Source organism: Mesoplodon densirostris, chromosome 19, assembly GCF_025265405.1.
Source record: "Mesoplodon densirostris isolate mMesDen1 chromosome 19, mMesDen1 primary haplotype, whole genome shotgun sequence".
Taxonomy (NCBI): domain Eukaryota; kingdom Metazoa; phylum Chordata; class Mammalia; order Artiodactyla; family Ziphiidae; genus Mesoplodon; species Mesoplodon densirostris.
In genome coordinates this window covers 64498127-64523858 of record NC_082679.1, presented here as the reverse complement: position 1 = coordinate 64523858, position 25732 = coordinate 64498127, and the positions used below count along the sequence as shown (strand labels likewise).

At 45.4% G+C, this 25732-nt stretch overlaps 1 protein-coding gene across 1 annotated transcript in view; it reads left to right on the top strand.

The window, feature by feature from the left end:
• Positions 1–25732, top strand: part of KLHDC4 (kelch domain containing 4) — a 57135-nt gene that overhangs the window by 7866 nt on the left and 23537 nt on the right. The window contains exon 5 of the mRNA XM_060083725.1: positions 5541–5677. Within this exon, the coding sequence (XP_059939708.1) occupies positions 5541–5677 (137 nt within the window). The remainder of the gene's footprint in view (positions 1–5540; positions 5678–25732) is intronic.

The following is a 25732-nucleotide window of genomic DNA, read 5'->3' as shown; positions in this document are numbered from 1 at the left end:
TACAGAAAGTAGCCATTGCAGAGTGAAATGAGTGGCGCCCAGGGACGCTGAGGGAGCAGCGCCAGGTCGGCATGCTTTCAGCTCGTTTCTGCTCACCCCAGCAAGCTCCGTCAGAGCCGATGACTTACCAGGGAAGGGGTCCTGGTTTCATGGTTCCACATTCGTACGCTCCACGAGGACAGGCATTGGTCTTTCTTGTTCATTATTGTACCCGGGACGATGTTGGGGCTCAAAAGACAATCTGGAAGAGTGATACTTCTCCAGTGTCAGCCTGCTGTGGCACGGCTGAAACATCCCTCCGCAGTGTGTGGTTCTCTCTTTTCTAATCCTGTGCTCAGAATAGCCTCCCGACTGAAATGGGGTCTGTGAGCGCGAGCTAACTGCCTGAACTGCACGGATGTCTCGTGCATAGCCGGGCTTGCCGGCATTCGGACTGGTTCATCTTCTGGAAGAGAGGCGTGCCCTGCTTTCTGATTTAAAAACTAGACCTTAGTAAGGCTGGGTTTTAATTAATAAATGGATCTTGGTAAGTCTAGTCCATTCACCGGAGCCCTCTCCAGTTCCGAGAATGCATCCACCCCAGGCCTCCAGGCTAAGCACTTAGTCCTGTCCTGTCCTGTCCTATCCTGTCCCATCCCGGCCCATCCTGGCGGGGAGCACTCCCCTCTCAACGCCTCTCCAGTTCCTGGGCCCCAGGAACGCAGGCTGAGGTGTTTCTTTGATGTTCGTTTTCTTATCCGTTTTAATCAGTTATTAACTCTGTCCTTGAAGAATTAGTGTCATAAAAAGTCTTGGAGATTTTTAAGTAAGTTACTTTGGCAGGCTCCGGTTTGTATGTACATCTTGTGAGTACTTTGAGTCTGAGGCTTAATGTTACCCTGTAGATAAGGTTGGCTTGCTGTTTACTCTGTGAATTTCACAACAAATCAGGGCTGTGGGAAACAGATAATTGGTTATAAAGTCTTTTGCCTAAAGGTCATTACAGTTCAAATTCCACTACGTTAAATTCTGAGACGTAAAAATTTCCTCATGGGACTTCCCTGGTGGTCCAGCGGTTAAGACTCCGTGCTCCCAACACAGGGGGCCCGGGTTTGATCCCTGGTTAGGGAACTAAATCCCACGTGCTGCAACTGAGACCCGGTGCAGCCAAATAAATAAATATTAAAAAAAGGTTTTTCCTCATTATGGACTAGGTTAATGAATGTGATGACAAGCCACGTTCTTTATCTTTAATCAATTAGGGGTAAAATGAGTAGAAAGAGAAAGCTTATACGTGGACCCTTCATTCTGTCTTTTCTCTCTCGATTTTTGGGGGGTTATTTTATCTTGTTCATTCATTCATTCGTTCATTTAGCTGTGCTGTGTGGCTTGTGGGATTTTAGTTCACCAACCAGGGGTCGAACCCATGCTCCCTGCATTGGGAGCGTGGAGTCTTAACCTGGGACTTCCTTGGCTGTCCAGTGGTTAAGTTATTTTAGCGTGTAATTTGAGAGTTCAGTGGCCTTTTCTAAAATGAACACAGCCAGTGAGGGAAGGGGAAGGGTCACGAGGCCCACTGAAGGTGTGCCTGACGACGACCTGTCGGGCCTCACCTGTCAGGCCTTGGCTGGTGCTCCCCTCCCGGCACCCGCCCCTGGGGAGGATGTTCAGACACTCCTGCCTGGACGGGACTGTTGAGGGTTGAGGGGTGGGGGAGTGGGAGGTGCGGGCGGGCGTAGGCGGAGTCCACATTTTGTTACTTGCCTGATGGTTTGTTTCTCCCCAAGCAATGACTGAGTAAACGCAGTTGAAACAAAATGCATTCTCTTGTACGGTAGGACAAAAGGTTCCATATGGTTAAAAAATGTCACCTCTGTTCTCATCAGCCTTTGTGCAAGCATGAGGAGTAAGTAGTTTATGTAGAAGAGTTAATGTTTACAAAACGCCTGTTCCTGAGTGAGCAGAATTGCGCTGACAGTGCCCACATGAGCTGCAGAAAGTGTTTTCCTCCAGCTCAGTCACAGCTTCACTGCCGTCCATCCGAGAAGGTGTTGCAGACTTGTTCCTTGGGAAATTCTGAGCATCTTTAACATGCAAGGCACTCTTCTAGGGCTGGGATACAGCGACAAAAAAGACACATTTGCCATTCTTGGTGATGTCCCATATTTTGTGTTTTCTTTGGTCCTGATGGCCTGGCACGTTTTTAGGACTTGGCTTACACAAAGCTGACGTATGTGGCTGATGTCAGAATCCATTCACAGAGTCTGTATGTTGTTTGGACTCCATTGTGCCTTTTTTTTTTTTTTTTTGACCCTTGGAGGGAGAGTTGTGAACTTAAGGTTTTCTAGACGTGATTTTATTCCAGTTCAGACAACAATACAGAAACCCAAACACCTGGGAAGCATACAGCCTCATGGGACAAGTAGCAAAGTAGATGCTGGCTAGGACAGCCCTGCCTTGTATGGGGAGCAGTGCCATCCTGCTTTGGTCACTGGGCAGTGCTTTGCCTCTGTTAGATCCAGGGAATGTTGGTTGTTTACATGTTTGTTTATTATGTTCATGTTTTCTTCTAAGTCTTTGGACATATTTATAACTTGTGAAGTCCTTGTCTGCTGATTCTCTCATCTATATCATTTCTGGGTCTCTTTTTTTGTTTTGTTTTTTTTTTGTGGTACGCAGGCCTCTCACTGTTGTGGCCTCTCCCGTTGGGGAACACAGGCTCCGGACGCACAGGCCCAGTGGCCATGGCTCACAGGCCCAGCCGCTCTGCGGTATGTGGGATCTTCCCGGACCGGGGCATGAAGCTGTGTCCCCTGCATCGGCAGGTGGACTCTCAACCACTGCGCCACCAGGGAAGCCCTCTGGGTCTCTTTGTATTGACTGACCTTGTTGATATGGGTCACATTTTTCTGCTGGAACTGTGTGGTTAGATGATAGACTTTGTGAATGCAAAAGCAGATCTTAGGGAAGCCTGGGCAAGCCCCAGAGCTGAGATATATCCCTGAACACTGGAGCAGTTCTTGTCTTTTCAGATTCTCACATGTCTTCTTATTTACAACATTCCCACTGGAGTCTTCATACTCCTTCTCTGTCAGGTTGTCATTGTTCTGATGCCTTCTGCAGTTTCAGCCTGGCCCACGAGGAGACAGCGTGCTCAGTTTGTGTCACGCTAGTAAAGCAGGTGGTGTTTGGGATGCCCAGACCCCTCCTGCCACGAGCGTGACGCCAGTCAGCAAAGTGCCGCTGGAGTGTTGACTGTCTGCGTTTGTTTTCATTCATCAACAGATGATGAGTTTCGTTCTGGTAGGTGGCTCAGCCTCATGCAGATGACCACGAGCCTTTGGAGGCTTTCTCTAAGAATGGTAGCTCTATGGCGTGGCCTTTCTGCGGTCCCTAGTGAACGCCCTGGGTATTCATTGGCACCTTTCACTCTGGTTGGAACTTGTCTGTCTCCGAGCCCACTGTGAGCTCAGGTCGTTTTCAAGTCTTCAGCCTCACAGTGATGGTGCCCACCCTGTGCCCGGCCTCCGGTGGTCTCAGTCTGCACACGTGCAGCTTAGTGTTTATGGGCTCCAGGGGAACCCACCCAGACTTCAGGGGGCTTGGCCCTGCAAATTCCAGCTGCCTCAGCATCCTGGAACTCTGGCTTCTGTTTCCTCAGCTCAGCAGGACCACGAGGGTGTGAAACTGCCTGTGGGGTCAGAGGGCTGACCTTGCTCGTTTACCGTGTCTCAGGATCACAGTCCTGCACGTCGTGCTGTCTGGCTGTCGTGCTTCATAGGTTTTGTCCCGTTTCCTCCTTGTTTACAGTGGGAGGGCTGGCATGGTGCTGATTGCTGAGCCTGGTCAGAAGTGGAAGTTTTATGCCTGTCTGTAGTTTGCATCTTCTCTTGAGTAGTGTGTTAGCTCTTTCTTGGTGTTTATGGTCTTTGAGGAGGAGATTAACACAGAGCCCTCAGATCACTGGCCATCAGTCCACCTTCGTGTCCCCAGAGTTCTGCCTGTGATGGGACGTGGGAGACACACTCTGGTCACAGTCTTTTTTCTTGCCTGGAGTTTGACTTCATTTTTTCAGAATGGCTCTGAAAACTGATTATGTAAGTAATAAATATTCATTGTGAAAAAAAAATGAAGATAATGAAAGCAGAGTAAGTTCATTGTCCATTCTTCCAGAACTCCTAATTTATATTTTCTGTATCTTTTCTCTGCACCTGTAATTCATATTTCTATGCATTTATATTTCATATTAGTTGGACTATACACATACATACGTGTGTATACGTGTGTGTGCACATATATACATGTGTATATGTACGTATATATACATATATTCTCCCTGTACTGTTTTTCCCAGTTAATGCATTATTTGTGGTGTTATCCTGGGACATTCAGTAGCTTCTTTTTTTTTTTTTTTTTTTTTTTTTTTTTGCGGTGCGCGGGCCTCTCACTGTTGTGGCCTCTCCTGTTGCGGAGCACAGGCTCCGGACGCGCAGGCTCAGCGGCCATGGCTCACGGGCCCAGCTGCTCTGTGGCATGTGGGATCCTCCCGGACCGGGGCACGAACCCGTGTCCCCTGCATCGGCAGGCGGACTCTCAACCACTGCGCCACCAGGGAAGCCCTCAGTAGCTTCTATAATATGATATTTCAAAACTACATTGTATTGCGTAGCATGAAAGTACTCCCTAAACTTTATTAAGCTCAAAAAAACGTGTTAGGTTTGGGCCTGAGCTAATCCTCATGTCTGGTTTAAAGATTTGAAGTGATCCGTTTCTTTCTTTATAATTACTGGGGTTTTAGAGTCCTAGGAAGCTGGCTTGTCTCTTGATAGGTCAGTCCAGAGAGGATGCACAAGACTGAGTGAAAATGGTGCGGGGGGGGGCACATCACCCTAAGTGTGTCGCCAGGACCCTCCAGTTAGTCCAGGGCAGGAGCAGCGTCGGTGATGGAGCCACAGTTCTGCAGTATTAAGCTTAATTAGGTGAAGGACCGCACTGCAGTGCAAGCCCCAGGGTGCTCGGAGTGTGCCCACGGCGGGCCTTCTGGGAACCACCATCTGACCGCCCAGTGTGTGCTTGTCCGTGGCGGTTTGCGAGGGCAGGAGGCATTCACACAGGCTGCTTTGGAGCACCTGGCGTCCAGCTGCCCCCAACCCAGTTCCCCTGCCCCGGCCACACTGTGCCTGCTGCCGTCGGCACTGCTTGTGAGCCCCTGGCCAGACGGCCCCTCGACGGGTTCCCGTCCCGCACCCCCTTGGTGTGAAGGACGGGCCCAGTTGCCCCCTTTGCTGTTCGGGCCCAGGGCTGGTGACTCTCAGGGCGGGCTGGCCCACCAGTGGCTTGTGTGTCTCTGTCAGCCCAGGCGGTCCCACCTGGTTCCCACGTGGCCTGTGAGTCCTGGGCCTTCAGCAGAACCACAGAGGGGCAGGCTGCGAGAAGGACCTGACGGGGCAGGTGTTTGAAGACGAGGTCAGGGCTTGGCGCCGGGTGTCCTGGGGGAGGGGCTCCGGCTTTACCTGAGAGCTGTACGGCTGTGCCCTGACCTGTCGCCATTCTCTCAACAGGCTGTGATGGTGCCCCAGGGCGGCGGACAGCTGTGGATCTTTGGCGGGGAGTTTGCCTCTCCCGATGGAGAGCAGTTCTACCACTACAGGGACCTCTGGGTCCTGCATTTGGCCACCAAGACGTGGGAGCAAGTCAGGTAAGGTGGGGAGCATGAGCCCTGGGCCCGCTCCTGTCCCGTCCCGGCGTCTGGGGTGCACGGTGATGGCATCGGCTCTTGTAGGAGAATTCCAGGGCTCCGAGGAGCGCGGATGCCCCGCCTGGGAGATCAGTCTGGCTGGTAACCAAAGTGAGGGAAGAGCTTCCCCTTCACGGAGCGGCCCGGCCCGGTGCCGGCTGCCTGACATCTGGCTTCGGGAAAGGCGCTGCCAGGGTCTCTGGGACCAGTGCCGCATCCGGGCTTGTTTTCCTGGTCCTCCCTCCCCTCGTCAGCGTCAACAATGATCATGTTTTCTTGCAGTTCTCCTGTCCGTTTATCGCCCCAGAGGCAGCTCTGGGTTTCAGCTTGCTGCCCGTGGAGTGCCGTGTCACTGAGAGGAAGTACCCGGCTAGGTCTGCTTGACATAGGAATAGTGGAGCGTGTAAGAGGAAGGACAGGGAAGCCTTTATGTCGCTGTTCAGTAAACCAGGCTCGGCCATGATTGGTGCTCAATTCCTGCTTCTGTCGGTGACATTGAGGTGTGGTTGTCACGTTCACCCCTGCGGTCTCCGCGACCAGAGCCACACGCCTGACTCTGTAGAGAGATGGACGGTGTGTCTGCATATAAATTATGTACAAGAAGAAGCTTAGTATCATGATGGACTGAAAGTGGAGTCAGTGGCTTTGCCCTCGTGGGGCACATGCGCGTCTCTGGGGCACCAGCTCTGTATTGTTAAAGTGGCCGCCAGGCTCCCCGCCTCAGCGGAGCGAAATTCAGGGGGGGTGCAGGGCTGCAGGTCCTGGGACTTGCATCCGAGGGAGGTCCCTGGAGGGTGTGCTCCGTGGTCCCCTGAGGGGCCTTTTAGGAGCCCGTGAATACCGGGCTGTCGGCCTGCTCAGATCGGCTTCCAGCCTGGAGTGTTAGACCAGCCGTGTAAAGAGTTGACTGTGAGAGTGACTGGAAGGTGCTCAGAGATCCCCATGCTCGCCAAGCTGCCAGGGAAGCTCTGGAGAGCAGTCCTGGTAAAGCTGGACCCAGGGTGGGCCTTGTGTGCTCTCCCAAGCGCCGCCTGCATCTTCTTGTCTTACTTGCTCTGGGAAAGGCATGGCAACTAAGAACTTTTCATGTTAAAAATTGATTTCATTGTGTATATGTTGAGACCTAGTCATTTTCATTTTCCCCTTAATTTAAAGAGTGTTCAGGCACAGAACACTCTTTTTGTCTTTCTTGCCTTGCTTCAGTTATTCTTTTCAAAATCCAGTTGTTATTTCTTTGTTCACTTCTGGTGAATTGGTTCTTGATGTTTCGTTGCATTTTTATCAGCTTTGGTAGCTTTTGCCTGTAACGTATGGGTGAGGGACGGTGAATGGCTCCGTGAGGGAGCAGCACCCGTGGGGCCTGGTGTTGATGGTGGCGGCATGTTGTGGGGTGTCCCGCAGGGACCTGCTGGGCTGTGTTGTGGTGCGTGCTTTCTCGTGGCCTTCAGACGTTTCCGGTTCTGTGACAGGTGTTGCAGGTGTTCGCTCCAGGGAAGCAGGGAGGTACTAGTGACATGCAGCCACCGCCCTTTGCAGAGCTCGCCGTGCCTGCTGCCCCAGCCCCCCCTCATTGCGCGACTTGAGCTGTGTCCCGGCGTTGTCGGCCTGGTTGCGCTTGCTCGGCATTCAAGGTCTCTGTCCTAAGTCAGAAGTTGTTCCCGATGAGCAGGTCTCTCATTACTTTTTTGCTGATTGTAATTAAAGTGGGAGAATTCCTAACGGTGTACTGGGGAACCTACGAAATGCTAATGTGAGGGTGCAGAGACGGAACTGAGCTGCCTTTCTCAGCACCCCTGTTCTAGCCTGGATAGAGTGGTGTGGCAGGGAAAGGGTTAGGCGCTTTAGTTTTTGTCTTTTTTGTCTACAGCATCTTTTTTTTGAGCCTACCTTCTGGGCCATCATCTCTGGTTCTCCGTGGGGAGATGGGCAGCTGGGCAGAGCTGCGCTGAGCTGTTCTCTTCAGTGGCCAGGGTGCGGCGGTGCATTTCACCAGAGCCCGTGGTCCCTGCGGGGCTGAAGGTCAGGGGACGGAGGGCCCGTCCCTGGCTTCTCCTCTTACTCTGTTTGCCGGGAGATTTTAAACGCCCAGCTGAATTTCTTTGTTTCTGCTGCTCAGCCCAGTTCAGTTACTGCTGCTTTACATGCCTACGGTTCCCAGATGCGTTGTGTTTGAGGCTGGCTCTGTTTTTAAGGCCCCTGGTGGGATGCAAGAAATCAGAAGCGGTGTGTGAGAGATACTGTGTGGTGACGACCTCCGTTCCCCTTTGTCATCGTGGGCGCTGGGCTCGGTGCCTGGGCGTGTGCACAGCCGCAGCCCTTCCCCCGCCCTGCCCCATTGTGTTCTGTGAGACCAGCGAGGAAGGTGTGCCCTGTGTGGCCCGTTCCTTGCTGTTGCAGTGTCTGCAGCCACCGTGTGTAGGGAGCACGCACGTCTCAGGGAAGGTTCCCTAAGTGAGTCACACACCGGAAGCCACAAGAGGGTGATTGTCTGACCATGGGAAATGTTAAGGTTTTTGTGTCAGGAATCATGCCACCAGGAAAGTGTGGGAGTGGTGACAGGTTTACAGTGTGAAGCGAGCTCACGTTCAGAAGAGAGACTTCGTGTGGAGTGGTGAGCAGCAAGCGGCCGGACAGAGGAGGCAGCCACGAGTGGCTCACACGGAAGGTCGCACTGTCAGGCGGCGAGGGCTGGCCAAGCAGGGGTCCCTCCCGCTGGCTGAAGTGTCGGCAGGCAGCACCCGTCGTTCCAGCATCCTGTTGCTGGTGCCTGCCCCTCGACCCCACGTTCACTTTTAGGAATATACCCTAAAGAAATGTTCCCTCTCATTTTGTACAAAAACCTAAGATGCAGAGCAACACATGCCTGAGTGTGTATGCATGCACGTGTGCCTGCAGACTGGGCCAGAGAGCCGGTGCAGGCACACATGCGTGCACACACACAGTCCAGGAGGCTCTGGATGTTTCCGGGTTTTCTTCTGATTCCTTGATCTTCTCTTCCCACCTATTCTAGTGTTGCTCCATTTTAATCGCTATAGCTCTGTGGTTTATTTGGATAGCAGGAAGATTTTTCTCATTTACTTCAAAAATTTCTTTGTCATGCACTCATTTTTTTTTAATTTTTAAATTTTTTAAATATTTGGTTGCATTGGGTCTTTGTTGCTGCGCGCGGGCTTTCTCTAGTTGTGGCGAGCGGGGGCTACTCTTCGTTGAGGTGCATGGCTTCTCATTGAGGTGGCTTCTCTTGTTGTGGAGCACAGGCTCTAGGTGCACGGGCTTCAGTAGTTGTGGTGTGCAGCCTCAGTCGTTGTGGCTCGCAGGCTGTAAAGCGCAGGCTCAGTAGTTGTGGTGCATGGGCTTAGTTGCTCCACGGCATGTGGGATCTTCCCAGACCAGGGCTGGAACCTGTGTCCCCCACATTTGCAGGTGGGTTCTTAACCACTGTGCCACCAGGGAAGCGCCACTCATTTTTTTCATAAGAGCTTCAGAATGTTCAAGTTCTGTTTTATAAACATTCCATTGGGATTTCGATTGGATCGCAGTTTGTAGGTTTCACCTAGGGAGAATTGACATCTGTCTAACTCTTAGCCTTCCCAGTCGGGAACATTTCACTTCCCTCCTCTTCGGAGTCTCAGTTAGGTTTATTTTTTATCCTCCAGAAACATTTAAACCGGCCCAGAGGTAGAGTTTCAAAGTTAGAGGGCATGTGTTCCTGGACCCTTGTCCCCGGGTCTGACTTTCTCCCCAGGCACTGTGGGCACAGCTGTCTGCAGCGCACAGGTGTTTTGTCTGGGGCAGTTCTTACTTGTTCTCAGGGTCCACCCTCGCTTCACAGTGTAGCACATACTACCGCGGGGTGGCTGCCCTATCTGCGCTTTGGAGGGGGTGTCTTAAAGAACTTTCGAGGTTTCACAGCAAGAGTCGGTGTTGGAGTGGCTGGGAGACCTGTCAGCCTGGGGAGATGGCTCAGAGCTGAGAGGATACCTCTCTGGGTGATTCTTGGACTTTCGTGCACCGATTAGCACCTAGGGAGCTCTGAAAATACATGTTCCTGCCCTCGTCCCCCCAGACATCAAGTCTGATGCAGAGCCGCTTTAAAACGGGGCTCAGGAATCTGCATTTGACAGTAACCCCTCCCCACCCCCCTTAGTGACCTTGATCCAGGCGGCCCTGGATCACCGCTGGAGGCCTCGCCTACTGGCGCGTCTCATGCATATTTTGAGCACTGTTCACTAATGTGAAAACGTCCACTGCCTTTTCAGAAGTAAGAGAACCCATGTAAAATGCCTCTTAGATCCTTAACAATGAAAAACAGTGTGGGTATTGCTTTTGTAATTTACTGCTTATTCCAACACGAAAGCATCACCCCACTGTTGTTTGGCAAGGCTGCGCATGCTTCATTGCCGAGGCCCGGGCGTAGCCGAGGAACCAGGCGGACTAATTACTGACGTCGGTCTGTCGATCCTGGGGGCAGGGTTACAGCGCGTGGGGCTTTGCCGTGGAGCTGCGGCCACTCAGAACTGGGCCTGGTTAGTAACGGCTGACACAATGGCTGCTGTCTTCTCTGTAATGTTTTCTCACTGACCTCAAAGAAACGGGAAGGCGCTTCAGCCAAAATGAACGCTGAGTTTGCTATTTCTGGGGAAGATCACCGAGTCTGGGGAAAGCCACATGGTGTGAGCTCAGATCATGGGAAAAGTGCAGGAAGAGGTCACTGTGAACCGAATTTATTCAGTCTCCTGGACTTGGCCCGGCACTCTGCATTCTTTTTGCCATGCTGCACGGCTTGCGGGATCTTAGTTCCCTGGCCAGGTTTTGAACCCTCGCCCTTGGCAGTGAGAGCACCGAGTCCTAACCAGGGAATTTTGTACATCCGTATTTTAGGAAACATTTTTCACTCCCAAGGGGGTAGTTTTACGTCTGGGGAGACTGAGACCAAGAAAAGGTTATATAACAGTAAAGGCCAGCAGAGGCAGACTTAAATCCGTATGTGGTATATGTAGTCCCTTTGTTGGCTTTTAAGCAGGTTTTTCTCGTGGGAGGGCAGGGTGATTGGTTCCCAGGCATCTGCTCTGTCTTTCATTTTTGCCCTTCTCCTGTTTCACGTGTTTCATCTGTGGCACGTTTACAACGAGCAGAGCCTTAGGAGTCTTTATGGTCTTCCTTTATGCACGTCCTCCATTCTTGCAACATTTAATTGACATCATAACAGCTTGAAAATGAGAGGAAAGTTCGTAGAGTCACTAACGTCAAGAAGGCCAAAGCTTAAATGTCAGCACAGACTCCTGATTTACATTGGACGAGTATGACCAGCTTTAACAGATGTTTTGAGATTCCCTGCAGTGTCTGTCTTCGGTGGGACGTGCCTGCACAACTGACCTGATTTAAAAAAAAAAAAAAAAAAAAAGGCCTGATTTGGTAACACAGATTCTGTCTACTAATCGTGTTTTTATTTGTATACCATACACAGCCTGTCTCCCCGTCCCCCGCTGCATCTCCTCCAGGAGGTCGGGGAGGAGAGTGGGCTGTGTTGAAGTGTGTGTGCACCTGTGTGAGTCTGAGGGCAGTTCGATACCAAAGGCAGGACTCAGCATTTGCCCGCCTGCTCAGTCTCTCACAGCGCAGACTCCAGTATGGTAGGTTTATTATTATATAAACACTCCACAAATGGTTTCATTACTAAGAGTAATAGTTAAAGTAAAAGAAGGACACAGTTTGATAGGCTGCCTGGATTCTAGAGACTGCTACTAGTTATTCTGTGCAATGTGAGTAAATACTTACTAAGCCCCAAATTTGTTGTTTAGTGGTGCTTGGAAAAGTGGGGCTGAATTCTGAAGGTGCCCTGGTTGATGAAGGGAGAGATGCTCTTGCCTGCGTTTCCTGCTCTGGCCACATCGGAACCATTCTTGGAGGAGGGCCCTTTCCTTTTCTGAGGATGGGCCCCTAGACTAAGTTCCCCGTCAGGTCGGCCTGTGTGGCCTTGAATCTCTGGGATGGTGAGAGAAATTTTTCCTTTGCTCAGTAAATATCTCGGGAACAGCATGGTACTATGGTGTATCTTTTGTAAGGTGTAAACTTTCAAATAACTCAGGGAAGCATTTGCATACTGAGTGCTTAACACTCTGTTTGTACCCGAAGCCCATGGAGCTATTAGACACGTGTGCATCTTCTGTAAATGTCACCACGGCAGCTGGCTGGAAGGGGCCTGGGTGATGCCGAGTGGCAATGTGCCCTGCCGCAGCGCTGCTCTGCACGCAGCTCGGATGCGCTGGAAGGCACTCACTCCCACGACAGTACACATGTATTTTTGCGCTGCTTATGGAGCTGGCTGGGTAGGACATGCTAATTTTTTAAGACTCCACATTTAGGAGTGACGGCCGTTGAAAAGTGCCTGTTGGAGATTCAAATATAAACAGGCTTTTTCGGGCGGCTTTATTTTCTAAAGGGGTATATGGAGTCTTTTTATAGAAAAAATTTCCCTTTTCGGTTACAAAACACAGCGGTACTTGGCTGCTGCCACAGAAAGTTAACTGAGTCCTTGATGCCTGGCTCACCAGAGGACAGAACGCCCATAGATCTGCGGCCAGAGGCTGCGGGGGGCCCTCACCTGGCCACCTCGGCTCCGGGGACTCATCTAGAGGTCACTTGGCTCGCCGGTGCTGTTTCCATAGGTCACTGGGCCATTACATTCACGGTTACTGGAGTAACATTGGGAGCGTTTGGGGCTCTCCTGTGTACCTTTTTTTGAAGTAGAATTGGAAACAAACCTATTAGTTTTTGAAAGAAAACCTGTTTCCCAGGTTGTACTTGTAAAGTATTGTAACAGACAGTTTCTCGGAAGGGGGGTTTGCTGCTTGCCCAGCACAGTGGTAGTCTTCTCATTCACCTTCTCTGTGGTGCAGCTATACACTGTGGCTTGTCTCCTCGGCACCCAGTCCCGGGACAGGGAAAAGTCGTGCCAGCCGCTTCAGCCTGTGGAGTGGGGCCAGCTCCAAGGAGAGCACTGCTCTCACCATGCAGAGTGCACAGGCAGGGTCAGTGCCCGGTGCCGGCGTGAACCTGTGGTGGTGATGTCGTGGCGTGCTGCAGTCCCTCCTTCTGAACCTGTCCATCTGGGATTTTTATCATGAATTTGGAAAAGAAAACATGCTTACTAGATTTGTGGGTGATAAACAGCTGGGAAAGGACTTCCCGGTGGCACAGTGGTTAAGAATCCACCTGCCAATGCAGGGGACACGGGTTCGATCCCTGGTCTGGGAAGTTCCCACATGCTGTGGAGCAACTAAGCCCGTGCGCCTAGAGCCCGTGCTCTGCAACAAGAGAAGCCACCGCAATGAGAAGCACGTGTACCGCAAGGAAGAGTAGCCCCCGGTCACCGCAACTAGAGAAAGCCTGTGCGCAGCAATGAAGACCCAACACAGCCAAAAATAAATAAATAAATAAATGATAAATAAAATTTAAAAAAAAGCTAGGAAGAAAAGCAAATAAATTCGTTGGCAGTTCAGCATCCAAAATTATCTTTGTGGACCAAATCTAGCAAGATGAAATTGAAGTGGGATAAGTTTTCCTTGTAGGTTGCATATAAATGTAGCATTTAAAGAAGCTGCCCTTGCTAGTAGAAGAGAAGTATTTAGTAAGTTGAAACGCCGGTAGTCATCTCCATATGGTGAGGCTACTCCAAGGCTGATGCTTAAAGATCAGATTAGCAGGATATAGTCTTCAGGAATAGGAACTGGTAATTTTTGGTTGACTTTCCATGGATGAGTACCATGGTTGGTTTGAATGACACATTAAAAGGGCAGTTAATAAGCTGAGGGCATTAGGAGAGAGAGACTAGGATGATGAAGCATTTCAAGAAAGGTGAGAATTTTCTAGGTTGGAATAAGGGAAGATCCTGGAGGTCCTCATAGCAGCGTGTGATGAAATGTTTATCTGAGATTTGCTAGCGGGGAGACGCTGGGTTGGGCAGCTCAAGCTTCTCTTTCATTTTGAGAGTCTTTGTGTTGTATTTTTTTAGGGCACCTGGTTTGGGGGAAAGCTTTGTGGAAATAAATGGAGAATAATGCCTTGTATAGAGAAGTACTGGACTGGGCAGCTCAGGTTGTAACCATCTTTTGCAGCCTTGACTTCATGGTTGGATTGTGTAGGTGGGAGAGCCCGATTGGGATATAGTACCAGTGCAAAACAGGGTGAGCAGAGGCACCTGGTGAGCGTGCCCGGGTGACCACGTCGGCTCTTTTTGCATCAGGTTGTTTCCTTACTGTTGTTTGTGTAGTTTGGATCATAGTCCTTTCTCAGATGTGTTTTTTGCAAATAGTTTCTCCCAGACTGTGACTTTTAATTCTCTTGATACTATCTTCTGCAGAGCAGAAGTTTTAAATTTATAGGTCCAGCTTATCTATCAGCTACTTTACATGTAGGCCTGTGATCCATTTTGAGTATTTTTGGCGAAAGGTCTGTGTTCAGGTTCATTCTTTTGCACGTGGATGTTCAGTTGTTCCGACACCATTTGTTGAAGAGACTGTCTTTGCTCCATTGTATTGCCTTCTTTGCTCTTTTGTCAGAGATCAGTTGACTACATTTATGGAACTCTGTTTCTGGGCTGTCTCTTCTCTTCCATTGATCTCCCTGTTTACTCTTTCACCAACACCACACTGTCATGATTACTGTAGCTTTATAGTAAGTCTTGAAGTCAGGTAACATCAGTCCTCCAACTTTGTTCTTCTCCAATATTGTGTTGACTATTCTGTGTCTTTTGGCTTTCCATTTGGACTTTAGAATTTGTGTGTTGATAGCAGTGAAATAATTTACTGGGATTTTGATTGGGACTGTTGAATCTATAGATCAAGTTGGGAAGTACTGACACCTTGACAATACTGAGTCTTCTTATCCATGAACGTGGAATGTCCCTCCATTTACTTAGTTCTTCTTTGATTTTCTTCATCAGAATTTTGCAGTTTTCCCCATATAGATTTTATGTATATTTTGTTAGGTTCATACCTAAGTATTTCATGTTGTAGTGCTAATGTAAACAATACTGCTTTTAATTTCAAATTTCACTTGTTCATTGTTGGTTTATAAGAAAGCAATTGACTTTTGCATATTAACTTTGTTGCTTACCACCTTGCTATAAATGCTTACTAATTCCAGTTTTCATGTCAGTTCTTAAGGATTTTCCACATAGATGATCATGTCATTTGTGAACAAAGAGAGTTTTTATGTTTCTTCCCAACGTGTATACATTTTATTTCCATTTCTTGCCGTATTGCATTAGCAAGAACTTTTCAGTGCGAAGTTGAAAAGGAGTGGTGAGAGAGAATATCCTTACTATGTACCTGCTGTTAGTGGGAAAGCCTCAAGTTTCTCATCGTTAAGTATGACTTTAGCTGTAGTTTTTTTGGTAGATCTTTATCAAGTTGGAAAAGTTCCCCTTTATTCCAAGTTTACTGAGTATTTATCATGAATGGGTATTAGATTTAGTCAAATGCTTTTTTTCAACTGTTGATATGATCATGTGATGTTTCTTTTTTAGTCTGTCAAATGTGATGGATTATATTGATTTTCAAACCTTGAACCAGCCTTGCAATACCCGGGATAAATTCCACATGGTCAGAGTGTATACTTCTTTTTATATTGTTTGGATTCAATTTGCTAATATTTTGTTGAGGATTTTTGCATTTATGTTCACAAGAGATATTGGCCTATAGTTTTCTTATAACGTCTTTGTCTGGTTTTGTCATTAGGATAATGCTGGATAGAGGATAGAAGCTATCCTCAGAGAGATTGTAGAGGATTGGTATAATTTCTTCCTTAAATGTTTGGTAGATTTCACCAGTGAACCCTTCTGGGCCTTGTGGTTTCTGTTTTGGAAGGTTATTAATTATTGATTACTTTTACTTAATAGATATAGGTCTATTCAGATTGTTTATTTTTCGTGTGGGTTTTGACACACAATTGTTTGAAGGAGGTCCACTTCATGTAGGTCCATTTCATACAGGCTATCAAATTTGTGGGCATAGAATTGTTCACAGTATTCCTTTATTTTCATTTTAATTTCCATGTGATCTGTAGTGATGTCCCCTCTTTCATTTCTTTTTTAAATAAATTTATAAATAAATAAATTAATTTATTTATGGCTGCGTTGGGTCTTTGGGTTTTTTTTTAAATTTATTTATTTTTTGGCTTGTTGGGTCTGCGTTGTTGCGCGCAGGCTTTCTCTAGTTGTGACAAGTAGCCGTGCGTGGGCTTCTCATTGTGGTGGCTTCTTGTGTGGAGCACAGGCTCTAGGCATGCGGGCTTCAGTAGTTGTGGCTCACGGGCGCTAGAGCACAGGCTCAGTAGTTGTGGCGCATGGACTTAGTTGCTCCGCGGCATGTGGAATCTTCCTGGACCAGGGCTCGAACCCATGTCCCCTGCATGGGCAGGCGGATTCTTAACCACTGCACCACCAGGGAAGCCCTCATTTCTGATATTAGTACTTTGTATCCTGTCTCTTTTTTTCTTAACTTGGCTAGGGATTTATTGATTTTATCAATCTTTTCAAAGAACTTGCTTTTCGTTTTGTTCATTTTTTCTCTATTCATTTCCTGTTTTCAATTTCATTAATTTCTGCTATAATTCTCTTTTTTTTTTTTTTTTTTTCTTTTTGCGGTATGCGGGCCTCTCACTGTTGTGGCCTCTCCCGTTGCGGAGCACAGGCTCCGGATGCGCAGGCCCAGCGGCCATGGCTCACGGGCCCAGCCGCTCCGCGGCATATGGGATCCTCCCAGACCGGGGCACGAACCCGTATCCCCTGCATCGGCAGGCGGACTCTCAACCACTGCGCCACCAGGGAGGCCCTAATTCTCTTTTTTTCTTCTGCATACTTTGGGTTTAATTTCCTCTTCTTTCTCTAGTTTCCTACGGTGGAAACTTAGATGATTGATTTTAGATCTTCTTATATGTGCATTCAACCCTATAAGTTTCCCTTTAAGCACTGCTTTCACTGCATCCCACAAATTTTGGTAAGTTGTCTTTTCATTTCCATCTGACTTAAAATATTTTAAAATTTCCCTTGATAATTCTTCTTTGGCCCATGTGTTACTTAGAAGTGTGTTGTTTAATTTCTACCTTTTTTGGGATTTTCCAGTTATTTTTTTTGTTACTGATTTCTAGTTTAATTTTATCATGGTCTAAGAGTAGACATTATATGATTTCTATACTTTTAATGTTGTTACAATGTGTTTTATGACCCAGAATGGGGTCTGACTTGGTGAATGTTCTTTGTGAGCTTGAGAAAAATGTGTGTTCTGCTGTTGTTGGATGAAGTAGTCTGTAGATGTCAGTTTTATCCACTTGATTGATGGTTGTTGAGTTCAATCATATCCTTACTGATTTCTGCTTGCTGTATCTTACCTGTCCATTTTTGAGAGGGGGGCATTGAATTCTCTAGCAATGATTATGGATTCATCTGTTTTTCCTTGCAATTCTGTTAATTTTTGCCTCACGTAGTTTGACACTCTGTTCTTAGGTGCATACCTGTTAAGAATTGTTATGTATTCTTAGAGGATTGACTCCTTTATCGCTATGTAATGCCCCTTTTATCCCTGACAGCTTTCCTTGCTTTAAAGTCTGCCCCATCTGAAATTAATATAGCTACTGTTACTTTCCTTTGATCATTGTTAGCATGGCATATCTTTCTTCATCCATTTCCTTTTTAAAAAAATGTATTTATTTTAATTTATTTATTTTTGGCTGCATTGGGTCTTTGTTGCTGTGTGCAGGCTTCCTCTAGTTGTGGCAAGTGGGGGTTGCTCAGTAGCTGTGGCTCACGGGCTCTAGAGCGCAGGCTCAGTAGTGGCCCATGGGCTTAGCTGCTCCGCGGCATGTGGGATCTTCCCAGACCAGGGCTCGAACCCATGTCCCCTGCATTGGCAGGTGGACTCTTAACCACTGCGCCACCAGGGAAGTCCCCATTCCGTTTACTTTTAATCCATATGTCTTTATAGTTAAAGTGGGTTTCTTGTAGATAACATGTAATTGGGTCTTGTGTTTTGATCCACTCTGATAGTCTCTGTGTTTTAATTGGTGCATTTAAACCGTTGACATTCAAAGTGATTACTGATATAGTATCTACCACGTTTGTTATAGTTTTCCATTTGTTGCCCTTGTTATTTGTTCCTGTTTTTATCCTCCACTGTTTTTTTTGCCTTTTGTGGTTTTTTTTTTTTTTTTTTTTTTTTTTTTTTTGCGGTATGTGGGCCTCTCACTGTTGTGGCCTCTCCCGTTGCGGAGCACAGGCTCCGGATGCGCAGGCTCAGCGGCCATGGCTCATGGGCCCAGCCGCTCCGCGGCATGTGGGATCTTCCCGGACCGGGGCATGAACCCGTGTCCCCTGCATCGGCAGGCGGACCCCCAACCACTGCGCCACCTGGGAAGCCCTTGCCTTTTGTGGTTTTAATAGAGCATTTTATAATTCCATTTTTTCTCCTTAGCATATCAGTTATACTTCTTTTTTTACTTTTTAAAGTGGTTGCCCAATAGTTTACAATATACATTTATAACTAATCCAAGTCCACTTTCAGATAACACTATACTGCTCCACAGGTTGTGTGAGTACCTTGCAAGAACAAGATAATCCTAATTTCTTTTTCCAATCCCTTGTATCATTGTGTCATTCATTTCACTTATATGTACATATATGTGAGTATATATACACACACAAATATATATTCCTTAGAGGCATATACATGTGTACACACACGCACACAGGCACAAAAGCAAACATAACCGAATACATTGTTGCCATTATTATTTTAAACAAACTGTTACCTGTTTGATCAGTTAAGTTTCTGAGCTATATTGTTTTCCTTTTCTCTAAAGAACTTCCTTAAACATTTCTTGTAAGGCAGGTCTACTGGCAACAAATTCTCTCAATTTTTATTTGTCTCATAAAGGCTTTATTTCTCCTTCACTTTTGACGGATACTTTCATAGAGTACAGAATTCTAGGTGATGGGGTTTTTTCTCTCAGCTTTAAATATTTCCAGTCTCTTCCTGCTTGCATGGATTCTGGGGAGTAGTTGGATGTAATTGTTATCTGTGTTCCTCTATAGGTGAGGTGTTTTTTCCCTTGGTTTCTTTCAGGATACTTTCTTTATCTTTGATTTTCTATAATTAAAAATGATATACCAAGGTGTAGTTTTTGGCATTTATCCTGCTTGGCATCCTCTGAGCCTCCTGGGTCTGTAGTTTGGTGTCTGAATTTAATTTGGGGGAGATTCTCAATAAGTGTTATTTCAAATATTTCTTCTGTTCCTTGCTCACTTCTCCTTCTGATAGTCCCATTACATGTACATTACACCTTGTGTAGTTGTCCCACAGTCCTTGGATATTCTGTTCTTTTTTTTCCCCCAGTCTTTTTCTCCTTGCTTTTTGGTTTTCAAAGATTCTATTGAGATAATCCTCTAGCTTGGTAATTCTTTCCTCAGCTGTGTCCAGTCTAACTACAAGCCCATCAAAGCCATTCTTCATTTCTGTCACTGTGGTTTTCATGTCTAGGCTTTCTTTTTGGTTCTTCCTTAGGACTTCCATCTCTGCTTACATTGCCCATCTGTCCTTGCATGCTGTCTACTTTGTCCATTTGAGCCCTTAGCATATTAAACATAGTTGTTTCAAATTTCTGGTCTGAGAATTCCAGCATTCCTGCCATGTCTGGTTCTGACACTTGTCTCTTCAAATTGTGTTATTTGCTTTTAGTATGCCTTGTAATTTTTTCTCGATTGCAGGACATGATGTATCTGTTAAAGGAACTGCTGTAAATAGGTCGCTGGTGACGAGGGGGGAGGGGACACGCTCGCTAGTCGTTTGATTGGGTTTAGGTCTTCTAGTGAAGCCTGTGCCTCTGGACCATGAACTTCTCCAGTGTTTCTCAGTTTTTTCCATCCCCTTAGGTGGGACAGGGTGCCTAGAGTGGGCTGGAGTTGGGTATTTCTCTTCCCCCAGGTCATTTTGGCTCTGATAATACACAGCAGCTTAGGCTGTGGTTAACTAGTTTCCCTCGAGGGCCGGCCTGGTTAAGAACAGGGCTCTGGTGTCTCTCAAAGTGGTTGCTTTTCCTCTCCCCCTGCCAGAAGCACGAGGGGGTTTTTCTCTGATATTTACTGTGGGACTTGGGTCGAGCCCCTGGAGGTAAATCTTACAATATTGCGGGTACCCCAGTGGTGAGGTCCACCTGGAGCTTTCCACTCTCAGAGCTGTCTGCATTGAGCCTCCAGCTGAACTAGGGTTTCTACCCTAGTTTCCACCCCAGCACTGGTTCCTTCCGGGGTTTCTGCTTGTGTGTGTCCCCCCTGCCCTGAGCACAACACTGTGTCCCTGCCCGTCTCTCCAGTCTGTGGGCAGCAGTGTTCCCTGTGTCCTCACCTCTCTTACAGATCAAGAACTGTGGATTTTTCAGTCTGTTTAGCTTTTTATAGGACAGAGAAGCAACTTCCATGCTCCTTATATGCTGAACCAGAAGCTGGGAAGTCCCTTTTCCTGGTTTTTTATTGCTGTGTATTTTTATATCCATTTTATTGAGATACAGTTACATTCTATAAAATGTATACCTTTTATGTGTACAGTTAGATGAATTTCAGCAACTATATATACCTGTGTAGCCACCCCCATACCCGAGACAGAACATTCCATCACCCTGCAAAGTTCCTTTCTGCCCCTTTGCAGTCAGTTCTCTCCTAAGCTCGGGCCCCAGGCAGCTGCTATCACCAGGGATTCATTTTGCCTTTTTATAATCTCATACACGTGGAATCACCCAGTCCGCGCTCCTCCGTCTCCCTGCTTCCCTTGTCCGTGGTGTATTTGAGACCGTCCACGTCATGGTGTGTGTCAGTAGATAGCTCCTTTCCATGGCCGACGCGTGTTCTGTCTGATGCACACACCACACACCTTGTGTATCTGTGTACTCGGAGCACTCTCCACCGCTTCCAGCTTTGGACAGCCACTAGTAAAACTTCTCTGAACACGTGGAGGTGTTTGTGTGCACCTGTGTTCTCACTTCTCTTGAGTAAATGTCTGGTGTCACATTGCTAGGTTGTGTGCTGAGTCTGTGTGTGGCAGTTGTGAGAAGCTGTTGTCCCGTTTTCACCCTCCCCACAACAGAGAGGGGGAGGGGGAGCGAGCTCAGTGCTTCCTGGCCTCACAGCTCTGGGTGCCATCTTTTGTCTCAGGCCCCCCGGGGGTGCAGGGAGGAGCTCACTTGTGGTATTAAACAGCTGACATCTAATGACCTTGACCACGTTTCATATTTTTGTTAGTCGTTTGTATCTCTCTATATAATTTTTCTATCTTTTGTGAATTTTGTTTTCATCTCTCTTGTGAACTTTCTGTTCAGATCTTTTGCCTGTGTTTTTATTGGGTTGTTTATCTTACTGATAAGGTAGTAAGGGTTCTTTATATATTCTGGATACAGGTCACTTGCAAATGTATATTTGCAAATACTTCTCCCAGTCCATCACTTGCCTTTTTTATTTTTTAATGGTTTATTTTGAAGAGCTGAAGATTTTTGTTTTGATGGAGTCCAGTTTGTTAGCTTCTATCTATATCTACGCCAGGGTTATAGAGATTTTCTCCGAGTTTATAATAGTTAGTTATACTCAGGATGGTTTTGGTAGCTTGTGGTCAAATTTGATGGTACCCAGTAAGTGCTTACAGAATAAATTGGTGTAAAACTTCGTTCTTTTTTATTTTTAATTTAATTTTTCTTTTATAGTGGAGTATAGTTGATTTACAATGTTGTGTTAGTTTCGGGTGTCCAGCCAAGTGATTCAGTTATACATATACATATATCCATTCTTTTTCAGATTCTTTTCCAATATTACAGAATATTGAGTAGAGTTTCCTGTGCTATACAGTAGGTCCTTGTTGATTATCTATTTTACATATAGTAGTGTATATATGTTAATTGCAAACTCCTAATTTATCCCTCCCCCCTCCACGTTTCCCCTTTGGTAACCATCACTTTTTTTTGAAGTCTGTGAGTCTGTTTCTGCTTTGTAGATAAGTTCATTTGTATTATTATATTTTTAGATTCCACATATAAGTGATATCATATGATATTTGTCCTTGTCTGACTTACTTCACTTAGTATGATAATCTCTATGTCCATCCATGTTGCTGCAACTGGCATTATTTTATTTTTTACGGCTGAGTAATATTCTATTGTATATACATACCACATCTTCTTTATCCATTTCTCTGTCAGTGGATTTTTAGGTTGCTTCCATGTCCTGGCTATTGTAAATAGAGCTGCAGTCAACGCTGGGGGTGCATGTATCTTTTTGAATTATTGTTTTCTTTGGATATATGCCCAGGAGTGGGATTGCTGGGTCATATGGTAGCTCTATTTTCAGTTTTTTGAGGAACTTCCATACTGTTCTCCATAGTGGCTGCACCAATTTACATTCCCACCAACAGTGTAGGAGGGTTCCCTTTTCCCCACACGCTCTCCAGCATTCATTCTTTGTAGATATTTTGATGATGGCTATCTGGCAGGTGTGAGGTGTACCTCATTGTAGTTTTGATTTTCATTTCTCTAGTAATTAATGATGTTGAGCATCTGTTCATGTGCTTTTTGGCCATCTGTTTGTCTTCTTTGGAGAAATGTCTGTTTAGGTCTTCTGCACATTTTTTTTTTTTTTGCGGTATGCGGGCCTCTCACTGTTGTGGCCTCTCATGTTATGGAGCACAGGCTCCGGACGTGCAGGCTCAGCGGCCATGGCTCACGGGCCTAGCTGCTCCGCGGCATGTGGGATCCTCCCAGACCGGGGCATGAACCCATGTCCCCTGCATCGGCAGGTGGACTCTCAACCACTGTGCCACCAGGGATGCCCCTTCTGCCCATTTTTTGATTGGGTTTTTTTTTTTTTTTTTTTGATATTGAGCTGCATGAGCTGTGTATATATTTTGGAGATTAATCCCTTGTCAGTCACTTCATTTGCAAATGTTTTCTCCCATTCTGTGGGTTGTCTTTTTGTTTTTTATGGTTTCCTTTGCTGTGCAAAAGCTTTTAAGTTTCATTAGGTCACATTTGTTTATTTGTTTATTTTTGTTTTTATTTTCATTACTCTCTAGGAGGTGGATCCAAAAAAAAATATTGCTGTGATTTATGTCAGAGTGTTCTTCCTATGTTTTCCTCTAAGAGTTTTATCATATCCAGCCTTACACTAGGTCTTTAATGCATTTTGAGTTTATTTTTGTGTACGGTGTTAGAGAATGTTCTCATTTCATTCTTTTACATGTAGTTGCCTAGTTTTCCTAAACCACTTACTGAAGAGACTGTCTTTTCTCCATTGTATATTCTTGCCTCCTTTGTCATAGATTAATTGATCATAGGTGTATGGGTTTATTTTGGGGCTTTCTATCCTGTCCCATTGATCTATATTTCTGTTTTTGTGCCAGTACCATACTGTTTTGATTACTGTAGCTTTGTAGCATAGTGGGAAGTCGGGGTCTGATTCCTCCAGCTCCGTTTTTTTTTCTCAGGATTGCTTTGGCTATTTAGGGTCTTTTGTGTCTCCATAGAAATTTAAAAAAAATTATTTCTAGTTCTGTGAAAAATACCATTGGTAATTTGATAGGGATTGCCCTGAATCTGTAGATTGCTTTGGGTAGTATAGTCATTTTGACAGTGTTGATTCTTGTAGTCCAAGAACATGGTATATCTTTCCATCTGTTTGTGTCATCTTTGATTTCTTTCATCAGTGTCTTATAGTTTTCTGGGTACGGGTCTTTTTTCCTCCTTAGGTAGGTTTATTCCTAGGAATTTTGTTCTTTTTCATGCAATGGTAAATGGGATTGTTTTCTTAATTTCTCTTTCTGATCTTTCATTGTTAGTGTATAGGAATGCAAGAGATTTCTGTGCATTAATTTTGTGTCCTGGAACTTTTCCAAATTCATTGATGAGCTCTAGTAGTTTTCTGGTACCATCTTCAGGATTTTCTATGTATAGTATCATGTCATCTGCAAACAGTGACAGTTTTACTTCTTCTTTTCCAATTTGAATTCTTTTTATTTCTTTTTCTTCTTTGATTGCCATGGCTAGCATTCCAAAACTATGTTGAATAAAAGTGGTGAGAGTGGACATCTTTGTCTTGTTCCTGATCTTAGAGGAAATGCTTTCAGCTTTTCACCATTGAGAATGACGTTAGCTGTGGGTTGGTCATCTATGAACTATGGCCTTTATTATGTTGAGGTACATTCCCTCTTTGCCCACTTTCTGGACAGTTTTTTAACATTACTGGGTGTTGAACTTAGTCAGAAGCTTTTTCTGCATCTATTGAGATGACCATATGGTTTTTATTTTTCACTTTGTTAATGTGCATCATACTGGTTGATTTGCGTATATTGAAGAATTCTTGCATCCCTGGGATAAATGCCACTTGATCATGGTGTATGATCCTTTTAATGTATTGTTGTATTTGGTTTGCTAGTATTCTGTTGAGAATTTTTGTGTCTGTGTTCATCAGTGATATTGGCCTGTAATTTTCTTTTTTTGTGGTATTTTTGTCTGGTTTTGGTATCAGGGTGATGGTGGACTCATAGAATGATTTTGGGAATGTTTCTTCCTCTGCAGTTTTTGGGAAGAGTTTCAGAAGGATAGGTGTTAACTCTTCTCTAAATGTTTGATAGAATTCGTCTGTGAGGCCATCTGGTCCTGGACTTTTGTTTGTCGCAAGTTTTTTAGTCACAGTTTCAATTTCAGTACTTGTGATTGGTCTGTTCATATTTTCTATTTCTTCCTGATTCCATCTTGGAAGGTTGTACCTTTCTAAGAATTTGTCCCTTTCTTCTAGGTTGTCTATTTCATTGACATATAGTTGCTTGTAGTAGTCTCTTATGATCCTTTGTATTTCTGTGGTGTCAGTAGTAACTTCTCCTTTTTCATTTCTAATTTTATTGATTTGACCCCTCTCCCTTTTTTTCTTGATGAGTCTGGCTAAAGGTTTATCAATTTTATCTTTTCAAAGAACCAGCTTTTAGTTTCATTGATCTTTGCTATTGTTTTCTTTGTCTCTATTTTATTTATTTCTGCTCAGATCTTTATGATTTTTTTTTCTACTAACTTTGTGTTTCATTCTTCTTTCTCTAGTTGTTTTAGGTGTAAGTTAGGTTGTTTGAGATTTTTCTTGTTTCCTGAGGTAAGATTGTATTGCTGTAAACTTCCTTCTTAGAACTGCTTTTGCCACTGTCCCATAGGTTTTGGATTCCCGTGTTTTCATTGTCTTTTATCTCTAGTTGTTTATTTATTCACTCTTTGATTTATTCAGTGATTCATTGGTTGTTTAATAGCATGTTGTTTAGCCTCCACGTGTTTGTGTGTGTTTTTTTTTTAAGTTCTTTCTGTTATTGATTTCTAATCTCATAGTGTTGTGGTTGGAAAAGATGCTTGATATGATTTCAGTTTTCTTAAATTCACCAAGGCTTGCTCTGTGGCCCAGCATGTGACCTATCCTGGAGAATGTTCCATGTACACTTGAGAAGAATGTGTATTCTGCTGCTTTTGGATGGTCTAATGTGTTACTTATGGCCTGTGTTTCCTTATTGATTTTCTGTCTGGATGATCTGTCCATTGATGTAAGTGGGGTGTTAAAGCCCCCTACTATTATTGTGTTACTATTGGTTTCTCCTTTTATGGCTGTTTGCATTTTCCTTACGTGTTGAGGTGCTCCTATGTTGGGTGTATATATATATTTACAATTGTTATATTTTCCTCTTGGATTTACCCCTTGATCGTTAGGTAGTGTCCTTCTTTGTTTCTTGTAACAGTCTTTATTTTAAAGTCTATTTTGTCTGATATGAATATTGCTACTCCAGCTTTCTTTTGATTTCTATTTGCATGGAATACCTTTTTCCATCCCCTCACTTTCAAACTGTATGTGTCCCTAGATCTGAAGTGGGTCTCTTGTAGACATCATATATGGGTCTTGTTTTTGTATCCGTTCAGGCAGTCTTTGTCTTTTGTTTGGAGCATTTAAACCATTTC